We start from the raw sequence: 17,500 nt of genomic DNA, 5'->3' as shown, positions 1-17,500 counted from the left end.
TGGGGCAAGACCATCACTTCCAAGACTCCTTGTTCTTCTTTATGCTGAAGATGGTTTTTAATGATATTGGCTGTATGTTTGGGGTTGTTGTCCTGTTGCAGAATAAATCTTGGGCCAATCATACACCTCCCTTATGGTATGGCATGATGGATAAGTATCTGCCTGTATTTCTCAGTATTAAGGACACCATTGAGCTACAAACCTGCAAGGAACCTCCACCCTACTTCACTGCTGTCTGTAGATACTCATTATTGTACTGCTCTTAAGCCCTTCAGTGAACAAACCACCTTTTGCTACAGCCATTTAAAAGTTTGACTCATCAGTCCAGAACCCTGCTGCTATTTTTCTGTGCCCCAGCTCCTATATTTTCATGCATAGTTGAGTCACTGAGTCTTGTTTCCACATTGGATGTCAGGGATCCGGGTATGACCAGAAATGTGTGGGAACACAGGCGTGGTCAGGGCTGGAGAGGTGGAATGGTCAGGCAGGCCGTATGGGTCTGTAATGCACCGTCTGGCGGTTCCTCTAGCAATCCACGGAATAGGATTCCCTAGAGTGCGGAGTCTAAGTCCCAGTCTGCTTGTTCACCAGGGCCACTGATGGTGGGGATGGACTTGGAGCAGACAGAGACCAGGTCGCGGCCCCTGAGTACACCCACCGGTGATAGAGGGATCCGCCAGAGGCATATTCTGGAGGAGAGCCTGACGTGAAGAGGTGAATGGGTCCGTACAGGACGGATGGATGGCTGAGCAGAAGCGTAGTCAGACAGGCCGGGTCGGTAACAGTGGGGACAGCGCGGTACAAGGCAGCAGGCACAGAATAGTCGGGTCACTCGCTGGGTCAGTAACAGGAGATCAGATCCAATGAGGATATCCAAGAGAAGTCAGACAGGCCAGGGATCAGGGCAGGAGAAGTCAGCAGAGGTCAGGATCAAAGCAGGGTCAGCAACAAATCAGATATGCAGGAACACAGGATACCAGGTACAGGGGCTCATGGGAAACAATCACCAAGGCACTGACAAAAGGGCGGGGCATTGCTTAAATACACCTCCTGCAATCAGCCTCAGGTGATGGCTTGATTGCAGGAGTGAGATTCTGGCTGCTGAGAGTACCCGCTGGCCAGCACTGGTACTGCAGCCCACAAGGCAGGTGAGCCCCAGCACCACCTGTGCTGAGCCCATTCCTGACATTGGACGTATTGCTTTTTGGCTGCAGTTCTTCCATGGAGGACAATGCTTGCTTGGATCCTACTGGTTTTTCACCAGTTTTGTGCTGATGGCACGGGACATCTTCTGATGTCAAAGGGAAATAAGCATGATGTGTCTTTCATCTTCTGCATTAAGTTTCCTTGGCCGACCACTGTGTCTGCAGTCTTCAACGTTGCCCGTTTCTTTGTGCTTCTTCAAAAGAGCTTGAACAGCACATCTTGAAACCACAGTCTGCTTTGACATTTCTGTCTGGGAGAGACCTAGCTGATGTAGTAAACCTACCTTGTATCTTGTTGCTGTTCTCAGTCTTGCCATGGTGTATGACCTGTTACATGGAACTGTCTTCCACAACCTTATCTTAGTAGCAGGGTTTGGCTGTTCCTCTCCCAGTTTTAAGCCTCCTACACAGCTGTTTTTGTTTCAGTTAGTGCCGGTTGACATATATGCGGATTGAACCTGCATCCAATCTGAATGACATGTGAAAAAACATTGCTTCCTATGGTGCCTGCTCACATATGTGTGGTGCACTGGCAGCGTGGTTTGAAAAAGAGTCATGTATCATTTCTGAGCGGTGCCTTCAGGTTCAGGTGCGGATTACAGGCTATTGACTGACTTCTATGGGAACCGTTTCTAAACCACATATGTGTGAACAGGATAGGTTCCTGAGCTAGTCCCGTCCTGAACCTGATATAAACCTCACATGAACCAATGAACAACTACTGTATCAATTAGCTGTAAAACCTGAGCTTCAATCCACACCACACATGTGTGAATTGGCTCTTAACGACTGTGTTTATACCTCTATATGACATTGATGATCATTAGCACCTGCTTGGTATAATTTGAATATTCATACATCTAACTCTAATCCTAAAAAATCCCTAAGTTTGTGCAAGTGTACAAAGTGTGTACGCATAAGAATTGATTATTTTATTATTATTGTATTATTATACAGTATTTATATATCGCCAAAGGGTTTGCTCAGCACTGTACAATAGCAAGGGGGACAGAACAAGAGACAAGACAGTAACAATACAACACACGAGGGGTTCGAGGGCCCTGCTCTTTCGAGCTTACAATCTAGCAGGGAGATGAAAGTGGTACAGGAGGAAATGGCTGTAGGGGATGGAGTGGTGGGAGGAGTGGAGGAGGTCAGTTGTTAGGTGAGGGTGGGGTAGGCTTCCCTGAAGAGGTGGGTTTTCAGGGTGCGCCTGAAGGTGAGGAGGGTAGGTGACAGTCTGATGGATTGGGGGTAGAGAGTTCCAGAGGATGAGGGAAGTCCTGGAGAAGTCCTGCAATCGGGCATGGGAGGAGGAGACCAGGGAGCTAGACAGTAGGAGGTCCTGTGAGGAGCGAAGGGCACGGATAGGGTGGTATTTGGGTATCGGGTCGGTTAGGTAGTTTGGGGCGGCATTGTGAATGGCTTTGTAGGTCAGAGTTAGCAGCTTGAATTTGATGCGTTGGGCAATCGGGAGCCAGTGAAGGGATTGGCAGAGGGGGGTGGTGGATGTGGAGCGGTTGGTAAGGTGGATGAGTCTCGCCGCTGAGTTCAGGATAGACTGGAGTGGGGATAGCGTTTGCTTGGGTAGGCCAGTGAGAAGGGAGTTGCAGTAGTCCAGGCGTGAGATGATGAGGGAGTGTACGAGTTGTTTAGTAGTGTCTGGGGTGAGGAATGTACGTATCTTGGAGATGTTGCGGAGGTGGAGCCTGCACGACCTTGATAGTAATTGGACATGAGGTAGGAAGGAAAGGTTTGAGTCCAGGGTGACACCCAGGACCTTGGCATGTGGAGTGGGAGAGATGGTGGCATTGTTAGTAGTGATGGAGAGGATGGGGGGGGCGCGGGCTGGGGGGAATACCAGGAGCTCGGTTTTGGACGGTTTAATTTGAGGAAAGGAGCGACATCCAGTCTGATATGTCATTCAGGAGGTGGGCAATGCGGGCCGATAGTGAGGGGGTGAGGTGGGGGGTGGAGAGGTAAATTTGTGCGTCGTCGGCATAGAGGTGATAGTTGAAGCCGTGGGAGTGTATTAGTATGCCAAGGGAGGAGGTGTAGATGGAGAAGAGGAGGGGTCCGAGGACAGAGCCTTGGGGGACTCCAACAGAGAGGGGGAGGGAGGGGGAGGTGGCAGTGTTATAGGTGACGCTAAAGGAGTGTTGGGAAAGGTAGGAGGAGAACCAGGAGAGAGCAGCGTCCCTGATGCCAAGGGAGTGCAGTTTAGTAAGGAGGAGGGGGTGGTCGACTGTGTCAAAGGCCACAGAGAGGTCAAGGAGCAGGAGGACTGAGTAATGGCCATTAGCTTTGGCGGTTAGCAGGTCGTTGGTGATTTTAAGTAGGGCAGTTTCAGTGGAGTGTAGGGGACAGAAGCCAGACTGTAGAGGATCACGGAGGTTGTTATCAGTGAGGTGGGCGCTTAGGCGATTGTAGGCCAGGCACTCAAGGAGCTTGGAAGTGAATGGTAGCAGGGTCTAATTTGATGCTGGTTTGAAGGGTATTAACACCAAATATTTATTTGATTTAAATTTTTTTTATTTGTACTTTACAGCATTTCTTCACACCTGCCTTTTGCACATTACTATGTGTGCGTGTGTGTATATGTATGTGTATGTACTGTGTGTATATATATATATATATATATATATGTATACACACTATATAACCTTTATTCTTGTGTATGGTGATCATATTTTAAGTGTGGAACTGTATAGCCTAGACCAAGTGGTCCCTTTCATTAAACCAGCAAAAAAAGAAATACATGTGCTTATGTGTTTAACAAAAAGAGAAAATGCAAACTCAAAAAATGCAGTGTCTCTGAAAATGTCATTTCCATCCCCACTGAAATTCTCACAGGGCATGTTTGTGAGTTACATCCAGTTCACACTAGAGCATAGTGCAGGAAACCTGTTATCTGTGCGTGTTTCCTGCACCGCGTTCAAAACGCACCGCCCTTGAGATCTGCAGCTGGTGTCAGTGCAATGTTAACTACACCCCAAACACAGGTCGCAAACGTAGTGCATTTCCCTTCACCAGATTGCATACAAAACTACCATGCAATCTGGTTGCAGTGTGTTTCCACTAGGGCATGCACTACTTTTGGTACAATGCAATGCGATTAGAACCCATTCAAAAAGAATGGGCTCAGATTGTACTGCACTGAACTGCATGTAAATTGCACAGCACTGCGCTACACATTGCTGTGCAATTCATAGTGTGGACCTAGGCTTAATCTTTTTTGAACGTTTGCTGTCATTTAAAGAACCAGCAAGCAGATTTATTCACTATAGCAGTGTTGAGAAATGACATGCAAAGTAAAATACCTTCTAGCAACCTGAAATAAAATACACTGCTGACATGCTGACCTGATTGCACTAAATTGAACCTTTGATTTGTTGTACTTTTCTGCCCTTTGCTCATCTGTTTTATCTTTGCACATTTTAATAACCCTAAACAGAATCTACCTTTGTTCTACAGAGAATACTGCAGCATCTGCTAATCAGTCTGTTGGCTTCCAGGGCCTTATAACTGGCCAGTCACCCTCTCTAATGCAGGCCATAGACGGGTCGAAAATCGGCCGATTTTTCTTTAAAAAAAATGAAAAATCGGTTGTTCAAGCGGCCGACGTTACCAGCAATGGTAAAAAAAATCGGCCGATTTTCATCCCGTCTACAGCCGGCAAAAAGTGTCCCTGCAGAGAGCTCCGCTATTTCTTTGACAGTTCCTTGACATTTATAGCGGTTGCAACAATGTATCTATTTGTATCCATTTAGGATACAGATGTTTTTATTCGGAAACAAATAGATACATTGTTGCAACCGCTATAAATGTCAAGGAACTGTCAAAGAAATAGCGGAGCTCTCTGCAGGGACACTTTTTGCCGGAATGGAATTCCTCTTCTTCTTCATCCTCTTCTTCTTCATCCTCTTCTTCTTCATCATCCTCTTCTTCTTCTTCATCCTCTTCTTCTTCATCCTCTTCTTCTTCTTCATCCTCTTCTTAATCCTCTTTTTCTTCTTCCTCTTCTTCTTCATCCTCTTCTTCTTCTTCATCCTCTTCTTCTTCTTCTTTTTCATCCTCTTCTTCTTCTTCATCATCCTCTTCTTCTTCTTCTTCCTCTTCTTCATCATCCTCTTCTTCCTCTTCTTCTTCATCCTCTTCTTCTTCTTGTTCCTCTTCATCCTTCTCTTTTTCTTCTTCATCCTCTTCTTCTCTTCCCCTTTTCCTTCTTCCTCTTCTTCTTGATCCTCTTCTTCATCCTCTTCCTCTTCTTCATCCTCTTCTTCTTTTTTCCTCTTCTTTTTGTCTTCCTCTTGCAGGTCACTGCTCATGCGCAGATTTTTTTATCGGTAAAAGATCGGCCGATTTGCCCGTCATTGCCGTGAAAATCGGCCAATCGGCAAAATCGGCCAATTTGTTTCCAACTTTACCGATAAAAAAAATCTGCCAAAATACCGAAAAACGTCCGAACATTTAGCCCACTAACGATTTGAAAATCGGCCGATTTTATTTTCGGCTGAAAAATCGGCCGATTTTTGACCCATCTACGGCCTGCATAAGGATAGGCTTTGCCTGCTTCAGAAGATATACAGCCTTTACAAGGATCAGATTGTGTCTGCACAGCTGACCGTACTCTAATGCTTATGCGTAGCCACAGGGTACTGTTAACTCTGCTCCTTTCACATCCAATATGTCCAATGAAATGGAACCACAGCTGTAGGACATCAGTTAATTCTACAGGATGCTTGCATGAGATTTGTGGTTTATACAGCTGCAGTGGGTCAGTGCGGGTTATAGTGCTGGAAACAGACGTGAAGACCTCTATTTAACTCCTTGACTTTAGATTATGCTGAATAGCAAAGTACAACTATAATGATTCTGTACAATGGCTACTGCAAAATACAAAGATGACATTTTAATGACGCATCACTGGTAGTCATATTATAATTTGCCTCTCTGCAGCAAGAAATTACTTGTAAAGGAGACAGATTCAGTCAGAATGGAATCCTGGCAAGGTAGCAAGCTTTTGCATCTCCATCCCTCCTTCTATGTATATTAATAAGCATTGCAACAGATAATTCCCTCCCGCCTCCTTTTGCCTGTACTGGCATGGCCCCATCAGATCTCCCACTTTGGTAGAGGGCTGCTTTCAGTAAAAACACAAATAATATAATGATTGGCGCTGGAGAGGTGTTAGTTATAATGTGAGTCCATGTATTAGTCCATATAGGAGACCATATGAAAGTCCAAGAGAGAACACAATAAGTGGCATCAGCGGCAGCACCCTTGGAGCAAAGCTGAAACTCTGTAAGTAGAAGGAAACAGAGGGGCGCCAGACTAAGTGCAGCATTATTAGTGGAGTTTATTAAAAATATACAGTTGGCAACTCACTGGAAGGTAGACAAAGACAGGAATGTCAGTGTTGTGTCCGGATGTATCCCCTGTGGGTTGTCACTACTGCCTGGATACATCCGGACACAAATGTTAGTGTTGTGTCCGGATGTATCCCCCGTGGGTTGTCACTACTGCCTGGATACATCCAGATACATGTATCTAGGCTGTAGTGACAACCCACGGGGGATACATCCGGACACAACACTAACATTTGTGTCCGGATGTATCCAGGCGGTAGTGACAACCCACAGGGGATACACCACAACACTGACATTTGTGTCCGGAGGTATCCAGGCGGTAGTGACAACCCACAGGGGATACACCCCAACACAAGACTGACATTTGTGTCCGGATGTATCCAGGCGGTAGTGACAACCCACAGGGGATACACCCCGACACAACACCAACATTTGTGTCCGGACGTATCCAGGCGGTAGTGACAACCCACAGGGGATACACCACAACACCAACATTTGTGTCCGGATGTATCCAGGCGGTAGTGACAACCCACAGGGGATACACCCCGACACAACACCAACATTTGTGTCCGGACGTATCCAGGCGGTAGTGACAACCCACAGGGGATACACCACAACACCAACATTTGTGTCCGGATGTATCCAGGCGGTAGTGACAACCCACAGGGGACACACCCCGACACAACACTGACATTTATGTCCGGACGTATCCAGGCGGTAGTGACAACCCACAGGGGATACACCACAACACTGACATTTGTGTCCAGATGTATCCAGGCGGTAGTGACAACCCACAGGGGACACACCCCGACACAACACTGACATTTGTGTCCGGGTGTATCCATGCAGTAGTGACAACCCACAGGGGATACACCCCAACACAACACTGACATTTGTGTTGGGGTGTATCCAGGCGGTAGTGACAACCCACAGGGGATACACCCCAACACAACACTGACATTTGTGTCCAGATGTATCCAGGCGGTAGTGACAACCCACAGGGGATACACCACAACACAACACTGACATTTGTGTCCGGATGTATCCAGGCGGTAGTGACAACCCACAGGGGATACACCCCAACACAACACTGACATTTGTGTCCGGATGTATCCAGGCGGTAGTGACAACCCACAGGGGATACATCCGGACACAACACTGACATTTGTGTCCGGATGTATCTATGCGGTAGTGACAACCCACAGGGGATACACCACAACACAAGACTGACATTTGTGTCCGGATGTATCCAGGCGGTAGTGACAACCCACAGGGGATACACCCCAACACAAGACTGACATTTGTGTCCGGATGTATCCAGGCGGTAGTGACAACCCACAGGGGATACACCACAAAACAACACTGACATTTGTGTCTGGATGTATCCAGGCGGTAGTGACAACCCACAGGGGATACACCCCAACACAACACTGACATTTGTGTCCGGATGTGTCCAAGCAGTAGTGACAACCCACAGGGGATACACCACAACACAACACTGACATTTGTGTCCGGATGTAACCAGGCGGTAGTGACAACCCATAGGGGATACACCCCAACACAACACTGACATGCCTGTCTTTGTCTACCTTCCAGTGAGTTGCCAATTGTATGTTTTTAATAAGCTCCACTATTAATGCTGCACTTAGTCTGTCTCCCCTCTGTTTCCTTTCAATAAAAACACACCTATAGGGTGGCCTTATATTCAGATAACTTTTGGGGTGAACATTAGGTGTGTGGTTACATAAAAGTCCACATAGGTAAAATACCAGAAGGGGTATTATCTTGTAGTGTTCTGGATTTTTTCCTAATTAAAACCTGTAAAGTAAAATGTAACATCAAATTGAATCCATACCTGTTTTGAAAAAAAGATGAATGATTTGTTATATTTCAAGGGAAACCAATGTGATCTCCCAAACAAAAAATATCAGAGGCATGTAAAACCTTATGTCACACAGGACAATGCACTGCTCCCAATAGTCTTTACTTTACGATATTCAGAGTGAACAAACAGATTTGTAGGTATGTAACAGAAAAAAGACTTTGGGTTAACCCTTTCAGGACCGTAAGGTTTTGGAATGCCAAAAGAATCAATTTTTTTTTTTAAAGTTCGTACACTTCAGTTGCTGTAACTAAGCCATTTCATGAAATAATTGGCAAAAAGCTAGATCCATTTGTTGTTTGTTGATAAGAACTAATATTTTGACTCAAACCAAAAAAAAAGTTCTTAACCAGATGATACACGCAATTACAAACATGGGACAAATACGTCCCTTGGTCCTCAAAGGGTTAAGTGCCTGTATACAGACTATGGAGTTTCAGTTATCAATTTTAAGGCCTCATTCACATGGATGTATTTAAACACACACATGCAACCCCTGGGTGGACAGGAATAAAGGGGAAGCAAGGATGGTATTTTCATTTTCAATTTATTTTTTAGTGGTATAAAATGTAAAGGTTTAACATTTTTCTGCATTTAGATATACCTATTAAGTAGGGCTGCAACTAACAAATATTTTCATAATCAATTAGTTGACTGAGTATTGTTTAAATTTATCTATTAATCGGAGAAAAACCTCAAAAAAAGCATGGTGTATGATTTAGTAAATGTGTAAAGTTTAAAAAAAGACAATTTATCCTCGAATATCTATATGAAGCAGGGCTCAACAAATCCAAGGCACCAGGTCGTAATGACAACTAGAAAATAAGTCCTGGTGCCCCGGGCTGTTGTCAGCCCTTGTGGTGTAGCATAGGGGAGCGCAGCCAGGCGCAACATTGCCGGGCAGCCTGCAGGTGTCACTGCCAAGTGTGTGAGGCTGGGGGGGTATGGGGGAGCGGTGCTGTGAGGGCGGGTTAAAGGAGAAGAGAGGTGGGAATTTGAAAGGGGAGATACGGGGCCTGGGCAGGAAGGGGGCGAAAGTAACCAGTAGGCAAGTGGTTAAAAAAAACTGGCTCCTAACTTTTTTAGCTGGCTCCTAGATTCAAAGCAAATTTGTCAAGCCCTGTAGTGGTAATATAAATAACCAGGTAAATGGTTAGGGAACAAAATATCTAATCTATTCTGAGAATAACAGACAGAAGAGATGTATATATTATCAGAGGTTGAATCTGGTACAGGGGCGGACTGACAACTCATGGGGCCCCCGGGCAATAGGGGATCATGGGGCCCTTGTGTCCTTGCCCAAACTCAAAAAAGCCTATGAAAAAGGTACCAGGGGCATCTCATGGGGCCCCCTACTGACCCCGGGCCCTCGGGCAGTGCCCGAGTTTCGAAATGGTCAGTCCGCCCCTGATCTGGTACATATCATCAGACTCAGATCAATGTTTTTATTTAATAAAAAAAAAAATGAAAATACCTGAAATTTCAGACAAGATTGTAATATAATAGTATGCATGACAGTCTCCCTTGTCATGCACAGGTAGCTTAATACTTATGATGTCAATGCACAAACAAATGTTTCTTTTGCAAATTTTCATTTTAGGAAAATGTATATTTTCTGATCATTAGAGGAGTCAAATTAACTTTTGTTTTTGACCACAGTGATAAGAAAATATGAAGAAGTAGAACAGAAAACTTTTCTTGATCAAACAAATTTTCAGACCGTATATGGTTTTCGTTCAGAAATTACATTCATTTTAAAAGCAAGTGAAATTTTCAAACAAAATTTGTTCATTCATCAGATGTACAAAGAATTTTCATACAAATATTTGTACGAATATTCTCACCTGAAAATCAATATGGGCATCCAGGGGCGGACTGACAACTCATGGGGCCCCCGGGCAATAGGGGATCATGGGGCCCCTGTGTCCTTGCCCAAACTCAAAAAAGCCTATAAAAAAGGTACCAGGCAGGGGCGGACGTACAACTCATGGGGCCCCCTGGCAATAGGGGATCATGGGGCCCCTGTGTCCTTGCCCAAACTCAAAAAAGCCTATAAAAAAGGTACCAGGCAGGGGCGGACTGACAACTCATGGGGCCCCCAGGCAATAGGGGATCAAGGGGCCCCCAGGCAATAGGGGATCAAGGGGCCCCTGTGTCCTTGCCCAAGCTCAAAAAAGCCTATAAAAAAAAGTACCAGGCAGGGGCGGACTGACAACTCATGGGTCCCCGGGCAATAGGGGATCATGGGGCCCCTGTGTCCTTGCCCAAACTCAAAAAAGCCTATGAAAAAGGTACCAGGGGCTTCTCATGGGGCCCCCTATTGACCCCGGGCCCTCAGGCACTGCCCGAGTTTCCAAATGGTCAGTCCGCCCCTGTGGGCAGCATAAGACATTTAGCAGCAGCACGCTTTTTCTATCACCTGTTATGATGGGGTTAAAAAAACAGAAAATAGTACAAAAACAGCATATACGTTCCACTATAAAGGGTTCATTTATACTGTGAAACAGTGAAAGCAATAATTAATATGTGTGTGTGTATACTGACATGTAAGAACAGTACATACTGAGTTGTATGTGTGCTGAGCTGTATTTTCTGATGTGTAAACAACTAATGCAATCTGTATGCAGGCCAACTAATCAGCTCACCAACTAATCATCTATGAAAATAGTCGATAACTATTTTCATAATCGATTATAATCAATTATGTTGATTATTTGTTTCAGCCTTACTGTTGAGCATGTAAAACTGCTGACATGAGTCATTATTTTTCAATAACCAATTTTGCATTTAACATTTCTTTAGGTATTGAGCCCGGCTCTGTGGTGATTACAAGTCAGTCTGTGAATCCCAGTTTTGAGCCTCAGTTTGAACAGGTTGTTCTTGGTAAAACAATAATCCGTAATACAAAACTGGATGCAGAATTGGCTCAAGAGTTGGCTCAGTGCAGTCAAGAAATCAGTGAGTTCAATACTGTTATTGGAAATACAATGTGTACTCTGGACTTCTATGAAGGTATGCTAGAACTATTTCTAATATATATATATAATATGTGCTAATTGAACATACAAATATTCAGACAAATTCCTTGTCAGGGATCCAGGTATGACCAGAGATGTGTGGACTGGCACAGGGAAACAGCAGGCTTCAGAAATGATTAAATAATAATAATATTTATTATGAGCTGCACAAAATAAACAAATACAGTACAAAACAAAACAAACCTTAAACTAATAGGTACAGGTGCAGTCAGGGCTGGAGAGGTGGAGTGGTCAGGCAGGTCGGGTCAGGAACAATCAGCCAGAAAGGTACAACGGGAGCAGGCAGAAGAATGGTCAGGAATAGCCGGGGTCAGTGCAGGTGGAGTTCTATCAGAGTCAGAGTCAAGCAGGAGAGTTGAGCAGGCAGGAGACAGGATACAGGAAACAGGGCACATGGGAAACAAACAACAAGGCACTGACTGCAGGTCTGGCCATTCCTTAAATACACCTCCTGCAATCAGCCTCAGGTGATGGCTGATTGCAGGAGTGAGCTTCTGGTTGCTGAGAGCACCCGCTGGCCAGCCCTGGTACTGCAGCCCACAAGGCAGGTGAGTCCAACCACCATTGGCAAGTCCATTCCTGACATTCCTCCTGTCTATTTGATCATGATCTCTACTGAACTGATAACTGTTACTTGGTTGCAGACCCTATTGACTGGTGGTAACGTCTATTTTTTGCTGTGATCACTGAACCGTTTCATCACTTTTCATTGAAAGTGATGATTCATTAAAAAAATTAGGCACCACTGAACTAAAAAAAGTCATGTGCCTGTTTCATTGAAAACTGCCTGCTAGCTGTATGTTAAACCAAATTTGTGGTTATACAAATTTTTTTTCAATCAAACTCAATCTAAAGTAAAATCTAACCAAGAAAGTTATTATAATGCAGTCCTATTTTAGATCATTTTTAATTCTAGTATGTTTTTATTAAGACAGTAAATGTATACACTGCCTGTTTGCAAAAGAGCTTACATTTAATGTAGCAAACTTAAGTTATTGTAAATCATATAGACAGCATTTCTTGTTTACTAATTTTCAAAGAAAGTGAACATGTAAATACGTATTAAACCTTATTTTTTATGTTTTGTCTGAAGATAATCAAACTATTTTTAAAGATGGAGTGTTGACTTGTTAAAAAACTAAGGCCCCTTTCACACGAAGGGTCCGATCAGGTCCGCCTGTCAGTTTTTCAGGCAAACCTGATCAGACCCTCAGTTCACTCCTGTGGACCAGTGGGTGTGAATGGCCTGCCTCCAATCCAATTCGGTCCACTAAAAAAATATGGAAGGGTATCCATCCCTCTCCATTTGGGCGGATCTGATTGGAGGGCAGTTGGGTGTAAACAGACAGCAGAGTTCTTTACGTCTGGCCGCCCATAGAGCAGACTAGGCTATGTCCCTGTCCACTCTGCATATACTGAGTGGACACGGACCTGTCATCCACCCGCTGTGCTGTGATCAGCAGGGAATCAGCAGACAGATCCCCTGCTGATCAAATTGGATTCTACCCTGTGTGAAAGGGGCTTAAGTCATCAATATGGTGTGGTCTGACCTTTTTATTTTACATTTCTTTCTACAAAGGCCAAGCACGTCTTGATGGAGCAATCTGCTCCTATACAGAAGATGAGAAAATGCAGTACCTGAAAGCTGCATATGAGGCCGGCATTAGGAACATTGAGATGGAATCATCAGTGTTTGCAGCAATGTGTAACCTAAGTGGACTGCGAGGTAAGCCTACTGAAAGGATTCGCTAAAACCACGACTGCATTATATATCCACTAAGTATAATAGGTGGTTTAGGAAACATAATAGTACAGAGCCTACAATGAGGGGGCTCCAGGATGCACTCCCAAGCAGGGGCGGACTGACAACTCATGGGGCCCCCGGGCAATAGGGGATCATGGGGCCCCTGTTTCCGAGCCTACACTCAAAGCACACCCAAAAAAGCCTATAAAAGTGTGTGCTGTTATTCCTTGGAGACATGCTGTTTTGTATTTCTCTGCTGTACAGAGAAATACAAAACAGCATGTCCTCACTGGCAGGAGAGAGACCTGTGTTGTTTACACACAGGTTTCTCCCCTGTTAGCTTTGCGCAGCGATTGCCAGGTGCCGCGGGGGAATCTCCGGCCGGGACACAGTGATTGACATGCCTAGCCGCCAACAGTGGCACGGGTAGGACGGAGTGTGCTCCCTACCCGGAAATGAAAATTATGTATATATACACGAGATTTTGCGCAGCCCTGCTGCTCTGTAGCAGTAGTTCTACTATAGGGCGGTGGGGTGGAAGCAGTTAAGCTACTTTTTCCAACTAATGAAAGCACTATTTCCCTAACCCCCACCCTGATGCTTCTGCATGTTTCCAACAACAGAGAAAAAAACAAATATAAAATTACTTTAACTTTAGGAAAGGCTTCTTATTAAGCTGGTTGCGGATTTCTCCAGCACCCACTCACTTTTCTGGGTTTGCAAAGCAATCCCTACAGTATATTACATGATCAGGTAGACGGATATGTACCAATATAAACTTTTTATTGTTTAATATCAAAATTTCCCAATCAGGGGTGGACTGATAACTCATGGGGCCCCCGGGCAATAGGGGATCATGGGGCCCCTGTGTCCTTGCCCACACTCAAAGCACACCAAAAAAGCCTATAAGAAAGGTACCAGGGGCATTTCATGGGGCCCCCTACTGCCTCGGGCAGTGCCGAGTGCTCGAATGGTCAGTCCGCCCCTGTTCCCAATAGAATGCAAAAAGGGTTTTAGCACTTGGGGGACAACACACCTTGTTTTCCTATGAAGTCAATATGTAAATGAAACAATGTTGCAAGCTACATGCCATCACAGAAAACCAAAGGTGAATAGGTTCTTTTTTTTTGCACAAAGCCCAAAATAATGAAATGCATTTAAAAGAAGTTAATACATAGAGATATGGAGCGGTGTTTAGGCCCAACTTTGCATTGCATAGTACAAACGGTGTATCAAAGAGGCACACAGCATTGTATGCATAATATAGAGGTGATTAGCACAACATGTAATACAGAGGTGTAAGGCTCTGTATTACTTAAAAAGGCATGGGACACTGAATGTAATATACAAGCAGGGGCGGACTGACAAATCATGGTGCCCCTGGGCAATAGGGGATCATGGGGCCCCGGTGTCCTCGCCCACACCCAAAAAAGCCTATGAAAAAGCCAATGAAAGGTACCAGGGGCATTTCATGGGGCCCCCCTACTGATCCTGGGCCCTCGGGCAGTGCCCGAGTGCTTGAATGGTCAGTCTGCCCCTGCTCCCAAGGAATATGCACATACCGCTTCTAGTCATCCTCTTACTGCTGTATTCTTGCATTCAAGGTTATTACCTTTCAATGTTTCCCAGCTTAAGGGTCTTTCCCCTCTTTCCATCACAGCTATTCAACCATAAGTTTTTTTTTTGTCTTTTATTAACATTTGACTTCTTATTGCCTTATTACCTAGCAGATTCTGGAATATTTACCCTTGATGCATGCCTTGGGGGCCATACCTGGATACCACTGCATGATCCCAGCCTGCAATGTTTGCTTTGGGCACTGGATCTTGCATTAGCTGCTCACCTTGTCTTAAAATGCAGCTTGTGAAGTTAACAGCAGGGTGCTATACAGGTCCAGGTTTGTGGTCCATTTTTATGGTACCCAGACCCTGAAGACCCCTTGGTCCACTGTGATGGATGAAGTCTGGACCTTAATAGGCCCAACATTGTGAATAAAGTAAAACAAGGTATCCCTGTACATGTACTCAGCTTCCTGGCTTTTATCAACACTAACACTTCTTCTGTTCGTGAGAATCCCACTGGGAATGCTCTTAGTGGCAAGGCCTGCAGGAAACACAGAACACAGCTCATAGTGCTCCCTTGCCCTAGAGCAATGCAACCCTATTGACACTGCTCCCCTCATGTTACTCTGGCTCCCTGTCAGGCACAAGCCATTCAGCCTGTCTGAAAAAGCAGATTTCACTGTCACTATGTCCTAAAGTGTTTCTAAAGTCTAAAATGTTCTGCTATAATGCATTTCTTGCCTTAGGGTAAAAATGTTTAGGTAAAATTTATCACCTCCTCATCCCCCTTATACTTCTCCTCACTCAATCCAGCACTGTGCCTGTCTGCAGTGGGTTTCTCCTTTCTCACAGTCTTTGGCTTTCGCTGCTCTCAGTCAATTCCTGTGACTAGTAAGTGGGGGGCAGATTCAAGCTGCGATGTCTGTCTATGGACACAGGCAGTGTTGGCTCGGTATCGAGCCCGCAGGTGTGCTACAATAGGAAGCAGCTTCCTATGGTGGCTCACCGATAAGAGGAGGAGCCGTAAGCACAAGTGGGGGACCCAAGAAGAGGAGGTTCAGCAGGTAATTTGTTATTTAAACAAATGGGTTTACTATCAATTTAATTCTTTGGAAAACTTTTTGCACTTCTAGAACCTTTGGTTTCCAGAGGCCAAAAAAGATACACATCCTCTTTTTCCCCTAACCCTGTTCAGCAATCAGAAGTAAAACCTCCTTTACTTGAAGATATGGAATAAAGTGTTGAGCAGGGGCGGACTGACCATTTGGAAACTCAGGCAGTGCCCGAGGGCCCGGGGTCAGTAGGGGGCCCCATGAGATGCCCCTGGTACCTTTTTCATAGGCTTTTTTGAGTTTGGGCAAGGGGGCCCTATGAGTTGTCAGTCCGCCCCTGCTGTTGAGAACATTGTTTTTATAGTTTTTGAAGCTTATAGGTACAAGTTACGACTTTGCACCAAATGCTTTCTACTGTGAACACATTAATGTGTTGCACATTAGTCTTTACCTAACTGCACCTGATTCTTCACAACGAATACAGTATGGATGTTCAAGTCTCAGCTGATGCAAGCTTTGGTGCTTCAAGCACATTATCTGAGTATTTGTTTGGACTCCTTTAACCCTTGTTTATCTTGTGGGTCTGTTGGCAATTCCAGTTACTATGTTGTTACCAACACCTCAATTTTACTGCTTGGTTATGTTCCATGGTCTGTGAATACAAGTCCAGTGTTCTGTACTGTACAATTAGGATAATAGGATTTTTGACTGTCGCTCTGTTCTGCGTCTTGATCACTCCCTATTGTTTGCTAAAAAACTGAAGAAATGTTAGTGCTACATCAAGACAAAGATGTGCAATAAATTGCTTAATAGTGGATTATTGGAAAACAAATTTAAATTATTCACAGGAAAATATCTAATCCTTGCATAATGTTCAATAATATGTATCTGAAAATTCTATATATGCTACATACAGTGAGGAACAGAAGTATTTGAACACCCTGCGATTTTGCAAGTTCTCCCACTCAGAAATCATGGAGGGGTCTGAAATTCACATTGTAGGTGCATTCCCACTCTGAGAGACAGAATTTTAAAAAAAAATTTAGGAAATCACATTGTATGGTTTTTAAAGAATTTATTTGTCTTGCACTGCTGAACATAAGTATTTGAACACCTGAGAAAATCAATGTTAATATTTGGTACAGAAGCCTTTGTTTGCAATTACAGAGGTCAAACATTTCCTGTAGTTCTTGACCAGGTTTGCACTGCAACAGGGATTTTGGCCCACTCCTCCACACAGATCTCCTCTAGATCTGTCAGGTTTCGGGGCTGTCACTGAGCAACACGGAGTTTCAGCTCCCTCCAAAGATGTTCTATTGGATTTAGGTCTGGAGACTGGCTAGGCCACTCCAGAACCTTGATATGCTTCTTACGGAGCCACTCCTTGGTTCTCCTGGCTGTGTGCTTCGGGTCGTTGTCATGTTGGAAGACCCAGCCACGACCCATCTTCAATGCTGTGACTGAGGGAAGGAGGTTGTTGCTCAAAATCTCACAATAAATGGCCCCATTCATCCTCATTCGTCCTGTCCCCTTCGCAGAAAAGCACCCCAAAAGCATGATGTTACCACCCGCATGCTTCACAGTAGGGATGGTGTTCTTGGGATGCAACTCATCCTTCTTTTTCCTCCAAACACGACGAGTGAAGTTT

General features: G+C 44.7%; 1 protein-coding gene across 1 annotated transcript in view; it reads left to right on the top strand.

Annotated features, from left to right (window-relative positions):
- The window catches only part of UPP1 (uridine phosphorylase 1), an 87,216-nt gene that overhangs the window by 64,896 nt on the left and 4,820 nt on the right, over nt 1-17,500 (top strand). The window contains exons 6-7 of the mRNA XM_089669438.1: nt 11,259-11,468; nt 13,074-13,220. Coding sequence (XP_089525564.1) covers nt 11,259-11,468; nt 13,074-13,220 — 357 coding nt within the window. The remainder of the gene's footprint in view (nt 1-11,258; nt 11,469-13,073; nt 13,221-17,500) is intronic.

Source organism: Staurois parvus, unplaced genomic scaffold, assembly GCF_062004578.1.
Source record: "Staurois parvus isolate SC_StPar_1 unplaced genomic scaffold, SC_StPar_1.0 ptg000077l, whole genome shotgun sequence".
Taxonomy (NCBI): Eukaryota; Metazoa; Chordata; class Amphibia; order Anura; family Ranidae; genus Staurois; species Staurois parvus.
This window is presented reverse-complemented; position numbering and strand designations above follow the sequence as displayed.